The sequence below is a fragment of the Sorex fumeus genome, unplaced genomic scaffold, assembly GCF_029834395.1.
Source record: "Sorex fumeus unplaced genomic scaffold, SorFum_2.1 ptg000037l, whole genome shotgun sequence".
In the NCBI taxonomy this organism is placed as follows: domain Eukaryota; kingdom Metazoa; phylum Chordata; class Mammalia; order Eulipotyphla; family Soricidae; genus Sorex; species Sorex fumeus.
The window spans coordinates 65,153,181-65,176,365 of NW_026606094.1; the positions used below are offsets into that span (position 1 = coordinate 65,153,181).

The window sequence follows — 23,185 nt, forward strand, 5'->3', positions numbered from 1 at the left end:
GTGCTGCTTGAGGGATAGTAAAGAAAGATTTAAAATATCCCAGAGGTTTATGCAGCTGTTAGAAAAGATGAAGTCATGAAATTTACATACAAGTGGTTCTACATGGAAAGTACCATACTAAGTGAAATGAGCCAGAAAGAGAGGGGCAGACATAGAAAGACTGCACTCATCTGGGGAATATAAAGTAACAGAATGGGAGTCAAACACCCAAGAATAGTTGAGAGAAGTACCAGGAGGTCTGCTCCACGGCTTGGAAGCTTGCAGCACATGCTGGGGGAAAAGGCAGATCAGATAGAGAAGGGAACACCAAGTAAAAGATGTTTGGAGGACTCACTCGAGCTCCTCGGCATATGGAGTAGGCAGCAGAGGAGGTGATGGGAGAAGGTGGGTGAGCAGCGGAGCAGGCTGAAGGGAAGAGCAGATGGCAGTGGTGAAACAGGAGGAGAGAATAGGTCCAGGGGGCCTGAGTCATCCACGAGAGTCAGCAGTGTCAGGAGGAGTGTCTGAGGGGTGTCATGAGCAAGGGAGAATTTGGGAAGTATGACAAGGTTTGAGCAGGGTTAGTGGGGTGGGAGCACAAAGGAAGTCTGAACATAGGGGTTTTCATCCATTTATCATGACTTAAAACAGTGTGTCTTTAAGCTGGTTAATGTGGAATGATCTGAGTCCCATTTTGGGGCCAGTGTATACCCTCGCTCAGTGGGTATTGAGGCCAAATGATGTTGCAGTAATGGATAAAGCTTTTGGGTCGAATGTCTGGGACCAAGTTGAAGGCCTTAAGGGAGGCCACAAAATGGTAAGGAGGAATGTCTCCCAATCCTTCCATAACCCAGATGGGGGAGGTTTGAAGTCCCAGCAGGGAAGACAGAAATGGCAAATGCTCTTCGATGAATCTGAGCGCCACAGGGATAACCCTGATACGAGCTCACAGTTTACGGACAGTGTGTCTGAATGGAAGGACAAGGACCAAAGGAAACGTCAGCAGTAATGGACTTTACCTAAAGCCAAAATATGGTGTGTGTGAGGCGTCTGTAAGGTTAGGATGAAGGTTCATTGTAGAAGAGACAGACCATTCCAGACCTAAGTTCGGAACGAGCTCACAGGACCAGCCAATTGACCCTGATCCAAGAGCCCAGGTAGAGTCCAGGAGTAAGCCCAAAAAGAGCTGCCACTGCCCACTGCTTCCCTTGTAAACCTGGATCAAGGACGAGGATTGTCCTGGCCACCAGATCCTTTTCCCTGGGTTTCAATACCAAGATGAAAGGACTGGGAGCGAGTTTGCAGAGAGGAAGAAACAGAGACCAAAAGGAGACTCTGACTGAAATGGGGGTTATTGGAAGAAGGAAAGGGTGCTTCTGAGTGAGGTTCACCTAAAGAGGCCAGTGAAGTCGCTCCCAATGGGGGCTGCTTGGGCATCTTATAGGGCAGTTTGCTGTGGGAAAGGGGTAGGAATAGAAAGAGGGACTAAGAGCTTCTGAACAGGGTATTCCCAGACAGGCGCTTCTTTGCAAGTTCCAGGAATTCTAACAGGATGAGAAAATCTCCAGGTGATTGGTTTCATGAGCCCTGCTTGTAAGTGCTCACTAACAGTTTTTGGGTCCCTTTTACCCTGAGTTCCAACCCAACAGAGTTCAGTCCCTGGCATCCCATATAGTTCCCTCATTCCCCCCCCCCCCAAATACTTCCTGAGCACAGAGCCAGGAGTAAGCCCTGAACATCGCTGAGTGTGGCCCCAAACCTAAAATAAATAAAATATATCCTAATAAATTTATAAAGAGGAAGAAAGAATTTTACAGTGGAGCAACGCGTGGCATGATCAAGCAAGCATGAGAACAGGTAGTGGGTGAAGTGGAAATCGTGCACACAGGGAAGTGTACTGCAGAAGCCACAGTATCGTTCCTATAATTTGTCAAAGGTATATAATTTGGATCCAATCATGAGAAAGCATCAGATAAACCAGAACTGAGGAAGTCGTATAAAATAAGTAACTTGTATTATTTGCTGTTTAAGAATGACACTATTAAATATTGCATGATATCATAGTCAAGATAGGAACTGTTCCAGGTTGAAGGAGAAAAGGAAAATGGGAGTAAAGCCTGAACTAGATCCTCTTCTAATTCAGAACAGTTAGCGTAAAAGCAGATTTTCCTGCTCTGGTGAATTCTTAAGAATTGTATTCAACACCTCTATTGCAAACCACAATACCCAAAAGGAGAGAGAGAGCAAAAGGGAATGCCCTGCCACAGAGGTGGGTTGGGGCAGGGGAGGGATGGAGTGGGGTGGGGAGGTGGAAGGAATACTGGGATCATTGGTGGTGAAGAATGGGCACTGGTGGAGGGATGGGTACTCAAGCATTGTATGACTGAAACACAAGCACGAAAGTTTGTAAGTCTGTAACTGTACCTCACAGTGACTCACCAATAAAAAAATTTTTTAAATAATAAATATAAAACATACAAAAGTACTTTAGCCTGGCTCATAACAAATCAATTAATGGCTGAAGTTAAAAAAAAAATTGTATGAAAGACTTGCATATGAAACTCACAAGATTAAAAGTTTATTGGGCAGTTAAAGTAGATGGGTCCAGGTCCCTTCCCCAGATATCCAGGCCTCTCCTTTACTCATGAACAACATAACTAGTCCTGTCCCTGTAATTTCCCTGACCTGTGAATGACCTCCCTGTCTGGTCCCACACAGCCTACTCGCCTCCCAAGATAAGTGATCATGTCCCATTCCTGCATTGCTTTCTATTCCATGTAGGCTTTCCTCAGTCTCTGGCCATAGCCACATATGTGTGGGCAAGCTCCCCGTGCTCTGTACCTGAGCATCCTGCTTGTATTCTGCCCCTGTCTGGGTCTATGAGACCTGCCTGTACTCAGTCATCAGTGCCATCAGTCTGGGTGCACAGCCCTGAACCTGCAGAGAGAGAGCAAGAGAGAGTAGGTCAGAAAGGGAGAAAGGAGAGATAGCAGAGCAAGTTGGGCTGGGAGCTTCCTTTTACCCACTGCTATATCCCACCTCCAGCCATCCCATTATCTATTCTAATTGGCTACCTGTCCCAGGGGTAAGATTAAAATGACAATTCACCTGGCACTCCACCTGTCTGTATCAGAATTATTCAAAGGGCATTATTGGAACATTTGGTGAAATAAATAGATAAATGGAATCTAACGGGCTAAATAGTAATGTACCCGTATTTGTTTTGGCGATTGTATTGTTAATAAGGAGAATATTTTGGAGAATTGCCCTTACTTACAGGACAGCGGGTAGAGTGTTTGCCTTGCACGTTTGGCTGACACGGCTGACCCAGGTTCGATTCCTTCGCCCCTCTCAGAGAGCCCAGAAAGCTACCGAGAGTATCTGGTCCGCATGGCAAAGCCTGTCAAGCTACCTGTGACGTATTCCATATACCAAACACAGTAAAAACAAGTCTCACAATGGAGACGTTGCTGGGCCCGCTCAAGCAAATCAATGAACAACGGGAGAACAGTGAGTGCAGAGCAGTACAGTGCAGGTATGCCATATAGTCTCAAGTGGTTCAAGAAGATTTTTTATTCTAGTGACTTTTCAACAGACTTCAGAATAAATGTGTTAAACTTTTTTTTAAGAAGTCCTTATCAATTATTCCAGTAGATACTGCTGTCCTCAAAATCTAAAGTACTTGAACAAGAACAACGGGCAATCAAGCAATTATCATCAGGGACAAATTTATCATTCAACAAAATCAGATTGACTTCTTGCAACCAAGTCAGTTCATTTGACTAACTGTGGAGTGTCTCATCACACAAAGGTAACAGGATTAGGGGAGCAGAATTTAGGTTAAATTTAAATTAAAAGGGTCTGGGTCATAAGAGATGATACAAAGGGCTTCAGCTGTGCCAGCCTGCATGTGGGAGCAAGGACTTCATCCTGGTCTCCACAAGGTCCATCCACTCCTATCCTCAGTTCCACTGGGTGTGTCCCCCAAAACAATAAAATGGTTTAGATATGCTTAAAGCAACACAGAACTGAGTGTAAAGGATACCAGATCTGAACTGCGAAGTGAACCTAGGATCATGGAAGCTACAGAGGAAAAAAAATATATATGGAGCTATCTTTTCAGGAATTCATGATCTGAATGAATCTGCATGTGGATAGAAATCAAGACTCCTTTCTGTATGTCAAAAGTAGTGACTAAGAGGGGCCAGAGTCATAGTATAACTTGCCTTGCACATGGTCCACCAAGGTTCAACTATGGGCATCCTGTATGGTCCCCTGAGCAACGCCAGGAATAATTCCCGAGTGCAAGGCCGGGAGTAATCCTTGAGCATGGCCAGGTGTGGCCCCAAAACGAAACAAAAGCAGTGACTTAGATTTGCCAGGCAGGAGTGAAATGTCTCATTCTTTTTGGTTTATTTCAAATAGCCACATTCAAAGGAACTTTTAAAGTACAAGGTTTCTCAGACCGTTAATGTACTTCAAAGACAGGTCTCTTTCACATACTATTAGATTGCAATCTCCTTATACTGTTTAACAATGTGATTCATTGATTTGTCCCTCGTTGTGATGAATGCAGTTATTACACATGGATTTCTTTTCTCTCATTTTGGACCTCGAGCCCCCTTTGCGGTCGGCGGCCCATCGCACGTGCCTCTTTCTGCAGAAACTTCAAGCCTCGCGCCTTCTAAGCAACCCGCCCGGGGCGCGGGAGTCTGCTCACCTCACCTCTGATTGGGCGCAACCCACGCCTCTCATAGCCCGAGGGGCGGGATGAGCGCGAGAAAGACCCGCCGTCGGGCGCGCGCGGATGACGTCACGGGGCGGGCCCGGGGAGACGGAGTGCTCTGCGGGCTGCTGGCCCGCGCTGCCGCCGGAAGAGCCGCTCTGTGGCCGACACCTTCGCGATGACCGTTTGTCAGTTCTTCCTTCAGGGCCGGTGCCGCTTTGGAGACCGGTGCTGGAACGAACATCCCGGCGCCAGGGGGGCGGGCGGGGGACGGCAGCAACAGTCCTCAGGTGATGGTCCCTTCGCCGCCGCGTCTCTCTGGCTTGGCCCGGGTGGGGAGATGGCCCCGGCCGGCGGCCAACGGCCTCGCGCGTGGGGTCTGTCGCCGGCGCGACGGGGCCTGTGACGCGCCACCTCCCGAGCCAGGGAGCTTGGAGGAGCGCCAGAGGAAGCTCCGCGGCGTGGCGGGGCGTGCCGTGGTCCCCCTGGTGGATTTCAGGGGCCCCAGGGCCGCGGGGCGTCCGGGGACACCCAGCACCTTGCGCCACGGCGCTTCCGGGCCCTCGGATTCGTGGTTTCTGGTCTTTCCCTGGACGCCGTGAATGGAATTCGCGAAACTTCTCTCCCCACCCACCGAGGGTGGGACTAGCTAACGGGGTCAGAGTCTGGACACCTTTCCAAGTGTGGCGGAAGCTCCCGGGCCGTCCTGCCGCCCTGTGGTCAGCAGTCCCTGACTTGGGGAGTAAATGTTACCGCCTAGTCCCGGGAGCCTGGGGACGCCCAGTTAGGAACGCTGGACTCGGTGGGATGGGGTGGCAGGGGCTGCGCTGGCCTAACCCCTGTACACGAAGCTTTCGGAATATCTCACTGAACCGACTGTGGCCGAAGCGGCCGTCCGATACTATGAAGCCGTGGAATCCCCGAGGGTTAAAAGATCGGATTGGATAAATTAGGTTTCCGTGAGATTGGAATTTAACCCCTATGGGAATCGCAGATACTGACTCTTCCCCGCCCTGACCCTATCTCCGCTCTTCCCCGCCCCTTATTCTCTTCAGTCCCTTCAACACTGCCTCGCGCTCTGGTTTCGCGGCAGATACCTCTCCCTGGAGGAGGCGGTGTTTCCCCTAAGTGCTTTATTCTCACGTGTTCGCATTGCGAGGTGAATCCTCACCAAGGATAGCTCCCGTCACTCCAGTTTTTAGTTTATGCAGTGGCATGTCTTCTCCTGATTTAAGCAGAAAACAAGGTGAAATGCCTTGGCTCCCTCCGACTAGGAAGTGTTGCTGCAGTGATAAATTTGGGTTTGGGGATTGGTTTGGTTTTTTGAACGTAAAAGACAGAGGGGCGAGGTTTGTAGCTGAATGGTAGAACACATGCTTCACATGTACGACTCCCCGCAGCACCTTGACCCCAAAACAGAGACACAGCTAATAGGTTTCCATGTGATTGGAATTTAACCCCTATGTGAATCCTGTTGGTTTATTCGGTATTTCAGAAATATTAGAAATAACTCAAAAACCGTGGAGGACCGCAGTGTATTTTATTAGCATATAGAGTCTCTCTAGAGTCTCCCTGTGAAAAATAGGTGGGTAGTTTTTCCTGAGGAAAGGCTTAAGTCAAATATTCCTAAGCAAGTGTCTTTAAAGGACAGAATAAAATCTAAATCTGTCATGATCAGCAAACTCTTTAATATGCTCCTCTTTTTTTTTAGACTTCTTGCATAATGCCTTCCCATAGTAAGAGATTTTCAGTTTCCAGTAAAATTGTTGTTTTATCTTATTTATTTAAGGACGGGGCTGGAACAGCAGCAGCCAGAGGTACTCCAGTGTCATCCAGCCATCCAGTTTCTCCAGATCCTCACCATGGGGTGGCAGCAGAGATCAAGAAAAGTCATCTTTTGGTTCCTTTGATTCTGGCGGTTCAGCCAGCAGGAACAGGGATTTTGGATTGTCTCAGAACCCATTTAATTCTCTTAACTCCGATGAGCAGAAAGATGAGAAGAAGATTCTGTAAGTGAAAGCCTTCAAAGACATTTCTGTCATTTTGTTTTTTTCCAAAAGCACCAACAATGTTTTATATTATTGAAGAATCGATATAAGCAGAAAGAAAAATTACCAGTGATCTCAGAGATAATCAGTACTTTGCATATATAAATACTGGATTTTATTTTGCTTAAAATACATTATCTAGGTATGTCATTTCAGTATCTTCTTAGGAGATAACTATGCTTTTTCCATTTTTTAAAAATCATTCAGTATTATGAATGTCGCAGGCCTGCTGTCATTTGTTATAAGTTATAAATTCTTTACAAAACATAAGATAATTTAAAACAATTTTTTATCTTAGAGGTCATCACAAAATCTTGTCGTTTTCTTTCTGAAATCTTTAGTTATTCACCTGGATTCCAGTTTATTTTATTACTATAGAGTAGATTCATTTATTACTATAGAGTAGATTCATGACTGAGAACATTCATGGTAGAATTATGATTTTTGCCAATGCAGTGCCTAATTATAACAGTTCCCTCGGCTCCCTGCTTAGGATAGTATTCTACTAGAGTTTTATTCCTGTGACTAAATATAACCACAGGTAAATATTTTGAGCCCTGTATCGTATGCAGCTGATTTTTAAAAGAAGGGGGGAAATGACCAGGATGTGTCTCAGTGGTAGAAAGAGTATAAGCCTTACCTGTAAGAGGCCCTGGGTTCTAGTGTAGCTCCCCCTCCTCCCCAAAAAAGGAGGAGAAGAGAGAAAAGGAAAGTACAAATGAAACTATCATTCCTGTATTTGATATTCTGTAAAAGTCCTAAAATTCTATACAATATTTTCTGTAGTAGCTATCAGTTTTACTAATTGCACCATTTTGGATAGGGGAATATTTAATTTAGAGCCAATGTACCCATGGTTTTCCCAGTATAATAACTGTGTTGACATTGGTTCCTTTCCCTTTCGTACAAAATGTGAGAATTTGACAATTATCTCTTTCATCCTACCCACTTAAAATTTTTTATGGTTCTATATTACTTACATGGTACTTTCTTTCCCATTGATGTTAATGGACAAAGGCAGATAAAAAATTGGTATTGGATTCCTTACTATATATTTTTACTATACTATATCCCTTATTATATATTCTTTAATTATAAAATGGTTAATATTTCTCAATAAATGGTTCAGTGTATAAAAAAACTAAACTTATGAGCTTCTTTAGTGTTATAATACTATCTCTAGTCATGAAATACTTATATATTTATTTCTACAAGTTCCTGTGAATTTAAAGAACATTCTTTTGTGTCGTGGGAGATGGTTCAAAGGGCTGGGGTACTTGTGGAAGTTCCTGGTTCAATCCTGAACACTTCATCAGGAATTACCTTTTGAGCACCACTGGGTCTGACCCGAAACCCAAAAAATGAGGAACCAAGATTCTTCAGAAAATGTAGAGTGTAGTGGTTAAGGTGCTTATCTTGCACATTGCTGACCAAAGATCATTCCACAGGACCCTGAGCATTGCCAGGAGAGATCCCTGGGCATAGAGTCAGGAGTAAACCCTGAGTGCTAGCTATCGAGTGTGGCCCAAAAAACCAAAGTAAAAAACTTTCTTTTTAGTGATGAAAATTATAAATGATTAAATTTGGCCAGCAGATGAAAAATATCCTTTTTCCCCCCAGGGAAGGAATTATTAAAGATATGGAGATTTGGGAGTCATCAGGGCAGTGGATGTTTTCAGTTTACTCACCAGTGAAAAAGAAACCTAATATTTCAGGTAATTGAGAAATTAATGTTTTTAAAATGTTTTAAAAACTAATGTTTCTAAAAACTATTCTAAAACCAAGACAATGCCAAGTAGAGAAATTAACCACAAATTCATATCAGTTAAAATTCGTATCAGTTAAAATTTGGACAAATATTCTAGTAAGACCTTATAATTCAGGCTAAGGTTGGAAGGTTTTCTAAGATAACATTGTTATCATGAGAATGTAGTCCAATTTGCACCACCAACCTATCAATTCTGTAATCTCAGGAAGAAACTCTGCACTCTCAAATTTCCTACATGTATAATTTCAGAACTTCTTAGCTGCCTGCAGTGAATAGAAGAGTCGCATCCTACCTGCCATTACGATCTGATTCTGTTCTCTTCTCTTCTCTTTCCCTTCCATCTTCTAAGAATAGTTCTTTTTCATAGGCATGTTGAGAACTATCCTTGGAGATAATGTTTGAAGATAAGGAGTCTTAGGATAACATTTCCCGAGGATACTCAGTTTCTTCCCATTTTCCTGTGTGCACAGTCCCAACAGCATTTCTGGGCTGAAGCTTCAGATTGCTATGCTTTTCCAAGTTCATTCTGGATAGTCTTGGGTCCCTGTTAAGTAAAAGGGCATGTACCTAGCAGTTCCCTTAGAACTCTCAGGTTTCCACCTGCCTAGCCTGTGAGCATTTGTATGGTACCACTTCTTTGTTATGTATTCACATTCATTCAAGAAATATCTATTAAATTTTTTTGTACCCAACCTTATTCTAAGTGCTGTAGCACTGTAGCACTGTCCTCCATTATTCATCGATTTGCTCGAGCAGGCCCAGTAAGATCTCTATTTTTTTTTTTTTGAGACTTGTTACAGTGTTTGGCATATCGAATACGTCACGAGTAGCTTACCAGGCTCTGCCGTGTGGGCGAGATACTCCCGGTAGCTTGCCGGGCTGTCCGAGAGGGGTGGAGGAATCGAACCTGGCTCGGCGAGGCAAAAAGGAATGACCATTGAGCTGTTCGCTGAACTAGCTGTTTTTCCACAGAACATTTATATTTGAAGACGTTATTGACAATTATGGCTATATTTAAACTTAGGCATTTGGCAGATATTTACTTTTTGTTTTGGTTTGAGGTTTTGCTTATTTGATTGGGGTTTTTTGCCCAAACCCAGTGGTGCTATTCCCAGAGTGGTTCTTAGGAGAATATGGGTACAGGTATGGAACCCATGGCACCCGCATGTGAAGCAAGCACTTCAGCCCACTGAGACTTCTCCCCAGCCCATTGACAGTGTGTCACTTCAAAGGAAACCATTGAAAGTGTTTGTTGTCAAAGATAACTTAAGCTTTGTGGCTGGAGCGGTAGTATAGAAGATAAAGCATTGCACGCAACCAACCCAGGTTCAATACCCGCAACCCATATGGTCCCTTGAGCCAGGAATAATTGACCCTTGAGTACATAGCCAGTAATAAGCCCTTAGCACCACCAGGTGTGGGCACCCCCACCCTCAAAAAAAGAAAAATAGTCACTCATCATTTTCTATATTCTCTGGTTCAGATAAGGAACCCCAGTTGAACCTAACTGGTAGAAAGAGAAAGCAACTAGGGAGCAGTGTTCTTTTCCATAGAAGTTGTCAGTAATGGGAAGATTCAAGGAAACACTTTTTTGGCAATAGAAATACCTTGTTCAGACACCCTGGGAGGAACAAGGTTATTAGCTTGTTTGCAGACTAGTGAGTCCTGAGTCACTGAAGGAAAATAGGGAAAGAAAAATACAACATTGTGCCAGAGAAGCAGCTAGGGACCAGATCATTTTGGGCATAATACAATGTGTAGCTTTGAAGAATTTTGAATCAGAGTAATATAATCTCCTATAGGAATCAAAATAGGAGTTTGCTTAGGGAACCATTGCTATTGACTGTCTTCTAACCACTGCTAGAGTTACCGGCATTGGAGACAGAATTCGCCAAACTTGTTTTTGTTTTGAAGCTAGAATTGGCAGGATGCTGATTAATTAGGTAAGGGGAAAGAGAAATACAAGATGATTTCCAGGTTTTTACATTTGGTCAATCAGTAAAGATGGTAAAGATAGTTGTTAGAGGTATTCCAGTGTTCTGATATGAACATTTGCCATTTTCTTTCTGCATAATAGGAGAGCTTTTCAGGATACTGTGACCTGGCTGACAAATTCTGATAATCTGGTTACAAGTAATTCTTTATAGAAAATAATCATGAACTTTTTTTTCCCTTTCTTAAAAAACTTTTCTAATTGTATGCTTGTGGGCTGCTCCTGCTCAGTGCTCAGGAGCCAACTCCCAGCTGTGTTTGGAGGACCATGCAAAGCTCTTTGCCTTGGAGCCCTCTCCTTGGCCTGGATGGGAACTTTCTGTTTAGTTTTTGTTTGTTTGGGGGCTTACTCAGCTGTGGGGGCTTACTCGGTTTATTCATGTTTACTCAACCTTACTCCAGGCTCTGAGCTCAGTGATCATTCTTGGCTCTGTCCTGGGGACCATATGCGGTACTGGGATTGAACAGGGTCAGCCATGTGCAAGACGAATGCCTCACCTACTGTAGTCTCTCCGTAGCCTCTGATGTGAACATTTTTTAAGGCGTTTGATGCCTATTGGTAATTTTCTTCCCAGAAAAATTGTGCCATTTTTACTACCTTTTTTGTTTTTGTATTTGTGACGTATCAGGCAATGCTCAAGGCTTACTCCTGGCTGTGCACAGGGGACCTTTTGGGGTGCCAGGGATTGAACCCAGGTCAGCTGCATGCAAGGCAAGTGCCTTACCTGCTGTACTATCTCTCCAACCCCTTTACTCCCTTAATAGTAATTTAGGAAAATATACATCTGGCTACATCTTTAATAATGATAAATATTATTATTGTTTAATTTTTGCCAGTCTAAAGTATTTTCTATTTTTAATAGTATTTTAATATAATATTTAATTTTCATTTATTTACTAGATATTTTTAATTTGGGGGAATTTCCAATTTTTCTTTGCTTATGTTAACTTACTTTTCTTAGTGAAATATAAGGACTGGATTGATATTAGCTCTTTTCTGTCATATATATTACAGTTGCTTTTTCCTTTTAATTTTGCTTATTGTAGTTTATTTTTTCTTTTTTTTAATTTGTTTGGTTTTTGGCCCACACCCAGACATTGCTCAAGGGTTACTCCTGGCTCTGCACTCAGGGATCACTCCTGGAAGTGCTCAGGGAATCATATGAGATGCTGAGGATCAACCCAGGTCAGCCAAGTACAAGGCAAGCATCTTACCCACTGAGCAATCTCTCTGGCTCCTATATAGATATCTCTTAGTTGCCGAGTGGCCCCAACAGTTAGTCACTCTTTTCCTTTCTTTATTTCTTCCTCTCCCATTCTTTTAGAATATTCCCGTTCTGTAGTGAACCATACTCTTATTTTATGTTTTATTAAACATGAAAGAGAGTATAGGCTTTGGATTTTTTTTGAGTGTAAAATTTCTTTAATGATAAATATTAGCATATTTTCTTGCAGCACCTCTAGCTTTAAGATAATATCAAAAGTATTGGCATTTATTTTAAAGATTCCAATTGATTCCTCACTTCAGGTTTTACAGACATTTCACCAGAGGAATTGAGACTTGAATATCATAACTTCTTAAGAAGCAATAACTTACAGAGTTATGTAAGTTTATTTTCTATTCCTCTATCCATAACAGATTAGCCATTAATCCCTGCTTTCTTGGTTAGTAGTGATTTTCTTATTATGTTCACAAAGTGAATGAGGGTGATGAGTTTTTACGACGATGTTTTATTTTGTAAATTATTTTATTTGAAAATGAATTGGTTATCTAAAATGATGATACATTTTCACTGTAGTAACTAAGAATAGCACTATTTTTATTATGAATTAACCATAATCAACTCCAGAAAGCAATTTTACATTTGACGGACCTTTAAATAGTAACTCTTAGGTGGTGTAGACACCATGAGTGCAAAGTTAAGTACAATATAGACTATTGCACAGATGAACATCCTCATACTGCAATTTAGATACTTAAAGGAAAGATAAAAACTGTGCTTTTTCTGGTATCTATAGTCATGGTCATACATTTCTGCTAATGCATGCTTGCTATTAATCCAAATTTAACCAGCACTCTGCTGCCAGGTACTAAGGATTTTTTAACCAGGTACACATGGAGTTAGAGAAAGGGAGAGGGGACATAGCTGGATTATCTTTGGGAAACAGAGGCAAGTTGATGCAAATTTTACAAGTTGGGACCATGAAAATGTTTTTTCTTTCACTTTTTTATTCGGGCATCATGATTTACAATACTGTTAATCGTAGTGTTTCAGGCATCTAGTGTTTTAACACCACCCACCCCCACAATTACAGCATCCCTCCATCAATTTCCCCAAGTTCTCTCTCATTTTCCCCACCCCAACCCCTGACAAACTCAGTTTTTCAGCCCTACTTTCCGGCTCTGCTACCATTGACCATTTTTAATTCCCTTGCTGTGTTCTTTTACATTCCACATATGAAAGAGATCATTCTCTGTCTGTCCCTCTCCTTCTTACTGACATCACTTGGTGTAGTATTTCTAGTTTCATCTACATAGCAGTAAATTGTAGGGTTTCATTTTTTTCTTAGGGCCAAGTATTACACCATTGTGTGATATACCAGTTTCTTGATCCGTTCATCTGTTCTTGGGCATTTGGGTTGTTTCCAGACCTTGGCTATCATTAATAGTGCTACAGTGAACATACAACACAAATACTGGTTTGGGATTCCTGGGATAGGTACCAAGAAGTGGAATCGCCAGGTAATATGGAAGCTCTATTCTTCATTTTTTGAGAAGTTTCTATACTGTTTTCATGGAGCTGAGCCAGACGGCACTCTCACCAATAGTGTGTACAGGTTCCTTTCTTCCTACATTCCCACCAGCACTTGTTACTTCTACTTCTTTTGTTATGTGCCATTCTCAAAAGTGTGAGGTGATAGCTCATACCTCAACCTACTTATTTAAATTTCTCTGATGATAACTGATAAAGAGCACTTTTTACTTACCAATTGGCTATCTGTATGTTTCCTTTGAGGATATGTCTATTAAGCACTTTTTTCTATTTTTTTGTCAGAGTTCTTTTGTTATTTATTTGTTTTTGGTGTCTTTTGTTTTGTTTCAGGCCATTCCTGGTGCCCAGGGCTTACTCTGATTTCTGCATGCAGGGATCATTCCTGGTGGCCTTGGGGGACAATTTGGGGTGCAGGGAATTGAACCCAGGTCATCCTAGTGCAATGCAAGCATCCTTTGCTATTTCCTCCAACTAAGGGGTTTTGTTTGTTTATTTGTTTGTTTTGTGAATGTTTTATAGCTCTTGAATATTAGTTCATTGTCAGATGTGTGGTAAGCAACTATTTTCTCCTAGTCAGTTTATTCTAGTCATCTTTCTTTTGTTGTACAGTAGCTTTGTAATTTGATATAATCCTACTTTTTAATTTTGCTTGTTTTCTTGAACCATAAAAAATGTTTTATGAACTTTTTGTACTTTTGCAAATAAAGACCAAAAAGAGTTGTTATAAATTAAAGCAAACAATTATTTTTGTCTTCTTTTTTCAGCTAAATTCCGTTCAGCAGTTAATAAATCAGTGGCGGAACAGGATAAATGAAATAAAAAATCTGAATACATCTACTAAAATATCTTTGGTGAGTAATAGAAAGTTTTCTTTAGAGAATTATCTTCTAGTTGTTTGTTTGCACACAATTTCACTTTGGAGGGGCCAGAGCAATCGTACAGAGGGTAGGGCCTTGCATGCAGCCTACCTGGGTTCAATCCATGGCATCCCATATGATCTCCCAAGCACTGACAGGAATAATTCCTGACTGCAGAGCCAGGAGTAACCTCTGAGCATCTCTGGGTGTGACCTCAAAAGCAAAAAAATCAATAAAAAAATAAACTGTCTCTCTGGCCAATTGTTTGAAATTTAAAAAAAAAAAGAAAAGAATTTCACTTTGGATTTAAAAAGCAAAGGTAACATTTTTGGTAAAGAATTATGGGACAGTTAAAAAAGAAAAAAGATTACGGGACCACATAATGCCCAAAAGTAGAGAGAGAATATGGGGGAAATTGTCTGTCATGGAAGCAGGGCAAAGGGTGGGATATGGTGGGTGATACTGGGGATATTGGTGGTAGAATATGTGCACTGGTGGAGGGATGGGTGTTCGGATCATTGTATGACTGAAACTCAAACATGAAAGCTTTGTAACTGTATCTCACAGTGATTCAAAAAAATTTTTTTAAAAAGGAAAATAAATAAAGTAGAAAAAAAGAATTATGGGACCACAAAAGGAGGGAGAGGGGGGATCAAGGGAGGGAGGGAGGGAAGGAGGGGAAGAGAGAGGGAGGAGGGAGAGAAAAGAGATATGTCTGCCATAAGGGGGTGACTGGGGACACTAGTGCTGGGAAATGTACGCTGGTGGAGGGATGGGTCTTGGGACACTGTATAACTGAAACCTAATCACGAACAGCTATGTAAGGGTCTATCTCACAGTTGTTCAATTGAAAAATATTGGGGAAAAAAAGAAAACAAGATATAGGCAACTGGGGCTGGGGTGGGGGTTGGAGGGTGGGGGAGAGGCCGGAGAGAATTATGGGATCAGATGCCAGAGAGAGAGTACAGCAGGTAGGGCACTTCCTTGCACACCATTTTTGATTGATTGATGAAGTTTCAGTCCCCAGTGCCCTGTATGGTTCCCTGAGAATCATCAGGCATGATCCATGAGTGCAGATCCAGGATTAAGCTCTGAGCACTGCTAGGTGTGGCTCAGAAACCTAAAATAAAACAAACAAAAAGGAATTATGGGATCAGAGGGTGAGAACCTGTGCTCTGCTGCATGGGTTCATGCCTAGTTGCCTCGTGGTCTTCCAGTTACCACCAGGCAATCCCTGAGTGGTCCCAGAACCAAGAAAAATGGGGGGAAAAGCAATTGTGATACTCAGAGAACTGTATCATCATCTAGAAAAAAGATACTGCAATTGTTTTCTCTGTTATGCTTTTTGGAAACTATTTCAGGATAAAATTTTTATACTAGTAGTTTTGAAAATATTACATGAATTCTTAAAAGGGAAAAAATTAGATTTCAGTAAACAGAAATGACCACCTCTTTAGAACAGGAAGTAGCCAGAAGATAGATTATTTTCAGGAACATAATTTATATATTGTTGTGTTTTTTTAAATTGCGAGTCACTTTCAATATTTAGAGTTGTGGACATATTCATCTTGGCATTTTTCAATGTTAAACAATTAAATTTTCATAAACTATAAAGTATATACTAAGCCCGGCAAGCTACCGAGAGTATCTCGCCCGCACGGCAAAGCCTGGCAAGCTACCTGTGATGTATTCAGTATGCCAAACACAGTAACAACAAGTCTCATGATGGAGACATTACTGGGCCCGCTCGAGCAAATCGATGAACAACGGAAGGACAGTGACAGTGATAAAGTATATGGAAAGGTACTTGTGAAGTCTTCAAGTACTTTATTTTTTGTATAATTTTTTTAATAGCTCTCTGATGGAGGAAGTCAAGCTACTTCTTCATTTGGATTTGGCAGTAGGCAGACAGCAGTGTTTGGATCATCAGGTAAGTGATGAAATAATGAAAGACTTTACGGAATTTTATGGTTTCCAAGTCATAAAGTCATTAAGATACCGTAACTGCCATTTAATGTTTAATATTTTATTGATGCACAATTCATTAGTAACATATAGGTTTCAAGTATACAACTTAATAAGTCAATATCTATATATACTATGTTTCTATATGTATACAAATATAGCATATATATAGGCCCTGGGTTTTAGTCCTAAGCACCATGTGTCCTTCTATCCCCAGCATCGCAGGTATGACTCTTAACAGGAAACCACAGCAAAAAAACTTTGGCTTATAAAGCATTAATGAATAAAGGCCATAAATGGGCATTTTTTTTGAAAGATTCTATAGCTTAAGCTTTAGAAGTATATTGTAGGAGTGGTTTTCAAAAGAATTCCATTAAAGAGAAAAAGCTGTGAGAGCTGCACATTTTTAGAATTTTAAAAATGTTTTTGTCATTGTTATAACAGAGTAGGTATCATCCTCTACCAACAAGTCTGATAAGGTGAGGAGGCCAAAAGTGGAAAGTCCACTGCTAATCCTTATGACTTCTCCAGGCCACTTCCTTGAGCGAAGTCACTGTGAAAATGAGGTGTCAAGCAGAGTGGAGCAGGTTTTAGTGGGCTTGCTTAAACTGCACATTTTCACTTTTCTCTTCTTCCTTCCAACAAGCTTCTCAATATCCAAACATGGCAGAAATAAAAAAGAAAGAAGTACTGTTTTCTAACTATAACAGATTTTATTTTTCTGTTTTTTATAGGTTTTTCAGCAAATAATAGCAGTAGTAATAATGTCCACAATTTCAGTTTTAAATCAAGCCCTGGATTTGGCAGTGGCTCTTCTGGGAATGCTTCTGTGTTTGGGAGTATATCAGCGTTTGGAGCCGCACCCTCTGCCAGTTCAGCCATCCCTGCTCCTGCTCCAGCTTTTGGATTTGGGAAACCTGACGTCCCATCTGCTGCTTCATTTTCTTTTAAAACTTCTGAAGCTTCCAGTTTTGGATCATCTGGATTTTCAGGCTTTCCAACTTCCATGGCAACAAGTCCTATGAGCACTCCAGTGGCCCCGGCCTTTGGCAGCAACAGTTCTGTGACTGGTTTTGGTGGTCCAGGCTCCCAGTCTCACTCTGCTTTTACCAGACCATCCAGTGACAGCTTTGGAAGTAGCAACATGTCCTCCTCTCTCCTGGCCTCAAACGGCAGCACCACAACAGATAATGCATTATTCACACCCAAGGATCAGCTGACATCAGAAGAACTAGAACAATTTCAGTCCAAGAAGTTTACTCTAGGAAAAATTCCATTAAAGCCACCACCGGTGGCACTCCTGAATATTTAATAAAAGGAGGATTTTAAATACCAAAAAGAGCAACTTTTAAGATTGTTTTGAGTGGTTCTTATAAAAACAACATACGTACATATATACATATATATTTATAAGGGATGTAAGCTTTCAATAATAACTATAGGGGTTTTGAGATGTGACCATTTTTTCTTGATACTAAGTAAAACAACAAAATGAATCATTTTTCTGTTTGGTTTTGAGGCTACACCTTGCGATGCTTGGGTTACTACTGGCTGTGTACTCAGGAATTACTCCTGGCAGTGCCAAGCTGCATATAAGTTACTGGGATCAAACCCCAGTCAGCCACATGCAAGGCAAGTGCCCTACCCACTGTACTATCTCTCCAGGCCAAGATTTTTTTAAAAAAACAAGATAACATAATTATGAATGGAGCTGAAATAACAGGATACATTGAATAAATTACTTCTCTCATTCTACATCATTGTCTTACTCTTTAAAGCTTGAAGAAAGACATAAGTTTTAGAACCAGTAGTAAGGGAAAAAATCTTAATATTAGTTTTCTATTCAATATGCCAAACACAGTAACAATTGTCACAATGGAGACCTTACTGGGCCTGCTCGAGCAAATCGATGAACAACGGGAGGACAGTGACAGTGACAGTGCCAGAGTAATAGTACAGCAAAACCCCGGCTTGATCTCCAGGACCCCATGTGGTCACCCAAGTCTCACCCTGAACTAAGTAAGCTCTGAACACTGCCAGGTGTGGCCCCAAAATCTATATATATACACATATATATACATATACATATATATATTACGATCACGACCACCCTGTTGTTCGTCGATTGCCTCGAGCAGGTGCCAGTAACGTCTTCCTCGTCCTAGCCCTGAGATTTTTTTTAAAAGTGCCATATTCAAGGCTTTTTCAGGGTTAGGAGAATGAGACCCATCACTGTTACTGGTATTTGGCATATTGGGTATACCACGGGGAGTTTGCCAGACTCTGCCGTGTGGGCAGGTTACATTTGGTAGCCTGCCAGTTTGTCCAAAGTAGGAATGAGATGATAAGATGATAAGCTTCCGGGAGCTGAGTGTGATAATCTCTGGATCCTGGCCGTTGTTGGAGTTACACGGCAGTTGGTGGGTATAACTGTCTAGTTACTGGCAGGTCCAGTCCCAAACCATGCAGGCTTGGAGATCTCAGCCCCGGGTCCCACACACCTGGGTTCCTCTGCCAGTTCTTTTAATGCGTGAGGCTCATCCAAGTGTGTGGAGAGTGGTCCCAGCATGGCCTTGGCTGGGTCCCGGAGGTCTTCAGCTGTTGGGCCCTGGTGGATACAGTCAGGCAGAGGGTAGGAGACTCTGCCTTGTTCTCTCCCGGGAGCTGAGTATTTATATATATTTATATTTATTTATTTATACATATTTATTTATTTATACATATTTCGGAGAGCCCGGCAAGCTACCGAGAGCATTCGATATGCCAGACACAGTAACAACAAAGTCTCCAATGGAGACGTTACTGGGCCCGCTCGAGCAAATCGATGATCAACGGGAGGGCCTTTACCTTTTACCTTTATACATATTTATATTTATCTGGGCTGGAGCGATAGCACAGTGGTAAGGCATTTGCCTTGCACGCAGCCAATATGGCCGACCCGAATTCGATTCCTCCACCCCTCGGAAAGCCCGGCAAGCTACTGAGAGTATCTCGCCCACACGGCAGAGCCTGGCAAGCTCCCCGTGACGTATTCAATATGCCAAACACAATAACAACAAGTCTCATGATGGAGACATTACTGGGCCCACTCGAGCAAATCGATGAACAACAGGAGGACCGTGACCATATTTATCTAAAGGTTGACAGTTTTTAGGACCTAGGAGACATCTCCCTGCTCATCTATTTGTCTCCCTGGCTATTTTGACAGTCCAGTGGACCACCATTTGAATTTTCTTCAATTTTAAGCTAATTTTTACCTTGTCCTAATTTTTATATAATTTATTTCTCCTCCATATCCTACCAAATGGATGAATTTTAAGAATAAAGATTGTGGTTTCACATGGGTAAACAACGGATATTATGGGGTAAAGATTCACCAGGTCTGTTGGCTATTTGCCTTAATTAGAATTTTTAGACCTCATTGGGGATCAGACTGCAAGCATGACCCTGTATATTTCATGTCTGAGTGAGCACAGAGATCTGTCTTGAGTTGAGGCACATGTATTGGGGTTCTGTGCTTCTTTCTCAGGCCTCAAAAATCAAATAATACTGCCAAATTATCTGCCTAACATTGGTCTGGAAATGAATTGATGTTTTTGTTATATTTGGTTTTGCTTCACCTGCTATGCTGGAGCAATCTTGGCACACGACTCGGGGTTGCTCCCAGTAGTGCTGGGGGCTGGAGAGGGTGTGGGATGAAGTGTGGGGGGTCATGTGTTCCACATGCAAAGCTCCCACATGGTCCTTCTCTTTGAGCCATTTTCCTGTCTGTTCAACTGATTCTTTTTTAACATGAAAATAAAGTCTTACCTAACTTTAAAAAATGCACACTTAATAGAACTTTATTATATGTCTACAAAATATTCACTCCTCTGGAGATCAGAGTTCTCTGTTAGGCTTTTTTGGGGATGGGGGAAGGAGGACCGCATTCCTAAGCATTGCCCAGGAGGTGAAATGGGGGGCCCACTAGCAATTCTTTGACTAACTGGTAGCAACCAGCAATTTAGTGTAGGGCCTTAGGATGCAGTGATGCAGGGAATTAAACCCCAGCCAGACTCCCAGGCCCATTTATCCTTAAAAAATAGCATCACTGTGCTCGCTTCGGCAGCACATATACTAAAATTGGAACGATACAGAGATTAGCATGGCCCCTGCGCACAGATGACACGCAAATTCGTGAAGCATTCCATATATTTAGGTACTGGTTGAACTCCACAAGAAGAAAACATCCAACCCCATCAAAAAATGGGGTGATGAAATGAACAGAAACTTTCTCAAAGAAGAAATCCGAATGGCTAAAAGACACATGAGAAAATGCTCTACATCATTAATCATCAGGGAGATGCAGATCAAAACAACAATGAGATAACATTTCACACCACAGAGACTGGCCCACATCCAAAAGAACAAAAGCAACCGATGCTGGTGCAGATGTGGCAAGAAAGGGACCCTCCTTCACTGCTGGTGGGAATGCTGACTGGTTCAGCCCTTTTGGAAAAAAGTATGGCTGAGTCTCAAAAAATTAGAAAGTGATCTCCCATTTGACCCAGCAATACCACTCCCGGGAATATATCCCAGAGAGGCAAAAAAGTATAGTCGAAGTGACATCTGCACTTGTTTGTTCATTACAGTACTTTTTACAATAGCCAGAATCTGGAAAAAAACCTGAGTGCCTGAGAACACATGACTGGGTAAAGAAACTTTGGTACATTTACATAATGGAGTACTATGTCGCTGTTAGAAAAGATGAAGTCATGAAATTTACATACAAGTGGTACTACATGGAAAGTATCATGTTAAGCAAAATGAGTCAGAAATAGAGGGATAGACATAGAAAGATTGCATTCATCTGGGGAACATAAAGTAACAAAATAGGAGACTAACACCCAAGAGTGGCCGAGATTAGTACCAGGAATTTTGCTCCATGGCTTGGAGGCCAGCCACACATGCTAGGGAAAAGGGAGCTCAGATAGATAAGGGAGCACCAAATAAAGGGTGTTGGGAGGATCCTCCCAGGATGGGAGAAGCATGCTGAAAGTAGACTATAGACCAAACATGATTGCCACTCAATGCCTCTTTTGCAAACCACAACACCCAAAAGGAGAGAGGGAATGCCCTGCCACAGAGGCAGGGTGGGATGGGGGGATGGGGGGGTCGGAGGGATACTGGGATCCGTGGTGTTGGAAAATGGGCACTGGTGGAGGGATGGGTACTTGATCATTGTATAACTGAAACCCAAGCACAAAAATTTGTAAGTCTACAACTATACCTCATGGTGTTTCACTAATAAAATTTTTTTTAAAAATTGCAAAAACCAAACTGCAAAAAAAAATTTCTAAGTCACAACTGTACCTCATGGTGTTTCACTAATAAAAATTTTTTTTAAAAAGTAGCATCATGTATCACTGTCATCCCATTGTTCATCGATTTCCTCGAGCAGGCATCAGTAACGTCTCCTTTTGTCCTAGCCCTGAGATTTTAGCAAGTGCCACACTGGAGGTTCTTCCAGGGTTAGGGGAATGAGACCCATCATTGTTACTGGCTTTTAGTATATCAAATATGCCACGGGGAGCTTGCCAGACCCTACCATGCGGGCAGGATACTCGTGGTAACCTGCTAGGTTCTCCAAGAGGGAGAACTACACGATAAACTTGAATTAGACAAGCGTCCGGGAGCTTCGTTGTATAGTCTCTGGGTCTTGGCCGTTGATGGGGTCAGCTCTGGGGTCAGTTAGTGGGTGTAACTCCTAGCTACTGGAAGATGGGGGGATCTGGGTGGAGAAGGCCCAGACCCAATTCAAGCAGGCTTGGAGATCTCAGCCCTGGCTACTGCACACCTGGGTTCCTCTGCCGGTTTCTTCATGTGTGAGGCTTGTCCAAGTGTGTGGAGAGTGGTCTTAAGCCTGGCTGTGGCTGGGTTCCGGAAAAGTAGCATGACTGCAACATATCTGGAACCCCAGTATTTGGGAATCTATATCCTAGGAGTGTATATTGGAGCAGAGTCTCCTGCCCCCGCACCTGGCTGTCCTTGCCGGGGCCCCTTGGAGGGGGGCAGATTGAGTTTCCCTCCCTGCCCCGAGCAGAGATCCGGCAGCCGAAGACCTCCAGAACCAGCTAGAACCATGCTGAGACCACTCTCCACACGCATGAAGGTACCAGCAGAGGAACAAAGGCATGCGGGTCCCGGGGCTGAGATCTTCAAGCCTGCTCGGATCGGACCTGAGCATCCTCCACCAAGATCCTCCATCTTCCAGTAGGCACGGGTCACACCCACCAACTGACCCCCTGGCGCTGTGTAATCCCATCAACGGCCAAGACCCAGAGACTACAAAACCCAGCTCACGGAAGCACACAGCCACATTTGCAGCTGCGCAACATCTTATTATCTCATTCTTACTTTGGACAACCTGGCAGGCTACCAAATGTAACCTGCCCACATGGCAGAGTCTGGCAAACTCCCCTTGGTGTACCCAACATGCCAAATACCAGTAACAATGATGGGTCTCATTCTCCTAACCCTGAAAGAGCCTTGAATATGGCCCTTTAAAATATTAGGGCTAGGACGAAGGAGATGTTACTGGTGCCTGCTCGAGGCAATCGATGAACAACAGGATGATCATGATCATATATTGGAAACCAAGCATTCTTGGTGCAAATAGTGAGTAGGCTGAGTTCCTGCTTTTGTCTCAAGCTCTAAAGGTATTACAGTGCTTTTGTCAACTTACAATTGACTCTGGAGCGATAGCACAGCAGGTAGGTGTTTGCCTTGCACGCGGGCAACCTGGGTTCAATTTCTCTATCCCTCTCAATGAGCCTGGTAAACAACCGAGCGTATCCCACCCGCACAGCAGAGCCTGGCAAACTCCCCATGGCGCATTTGATATGCCAAAAACAGTAACAACAAGTCTCACAATGGAGATGTTACTGGTGCCCACTTGAGCAAACTGATGAACAATGGGATGACAGTGCTACAGTGCTACGACCACGTCACAATCATCCTGTTGTTCGTCGATTTTCCTCGAGCAGGCACCAGTAATGTTTTCTTCGTCCTAGCCCTGAGATTATAAAAAGTGCCAC

The 23,185-nt window shown here is 42.6% G+C and overlaps 1 protein-coding gene and 1 non-coding gene across 2 annotated transcripts; both read left to right on the forward strand.

The window, feature by feature from the left end:
- Positions 1 to 4,862: 4,862 nt before the first annotated feature.
- NUP42 (nucleoporin 42) lies at positions 4,863 to 17,454 on the forward strand. Its single transcript, XM_056118264.1, has 7 exons — positions 4,863 to 4,995; positions 6,495 to 6,714; positions 8,374 to 8,468; positions 12,042 to 12,118; positions 14,052 to 14,138; positions 15,999 to 16,074; positions 16,844 to 17,454. Exons 1-7 carry the CDS (start codon positions 4,884 to 4,886, stop codon positions 17,419 to 17,421), a joined length of 1,245 nt encoding a protein of 414 aa, XP_055974239.1. The 5' UTR covers positions 4,863 to 4,883; the 3' UTR covers positions 17,422 to 17,454.
- A 2,747-nt stretch (positions 17,455 to 20,201) lies between these two features.
- Positions 20,202 to 20,305, forward strand: LOC130027836 (U6 spliceosomal RNA). Its single transcript, XR_008793063.1, has one exon. It is a non-coding gene; the product is annotated as a U6 spliceosomal RNA (small nuclear RNA).
- Positions 20,306 to 23,185: the final 2,880 nt, after the last annotated feature.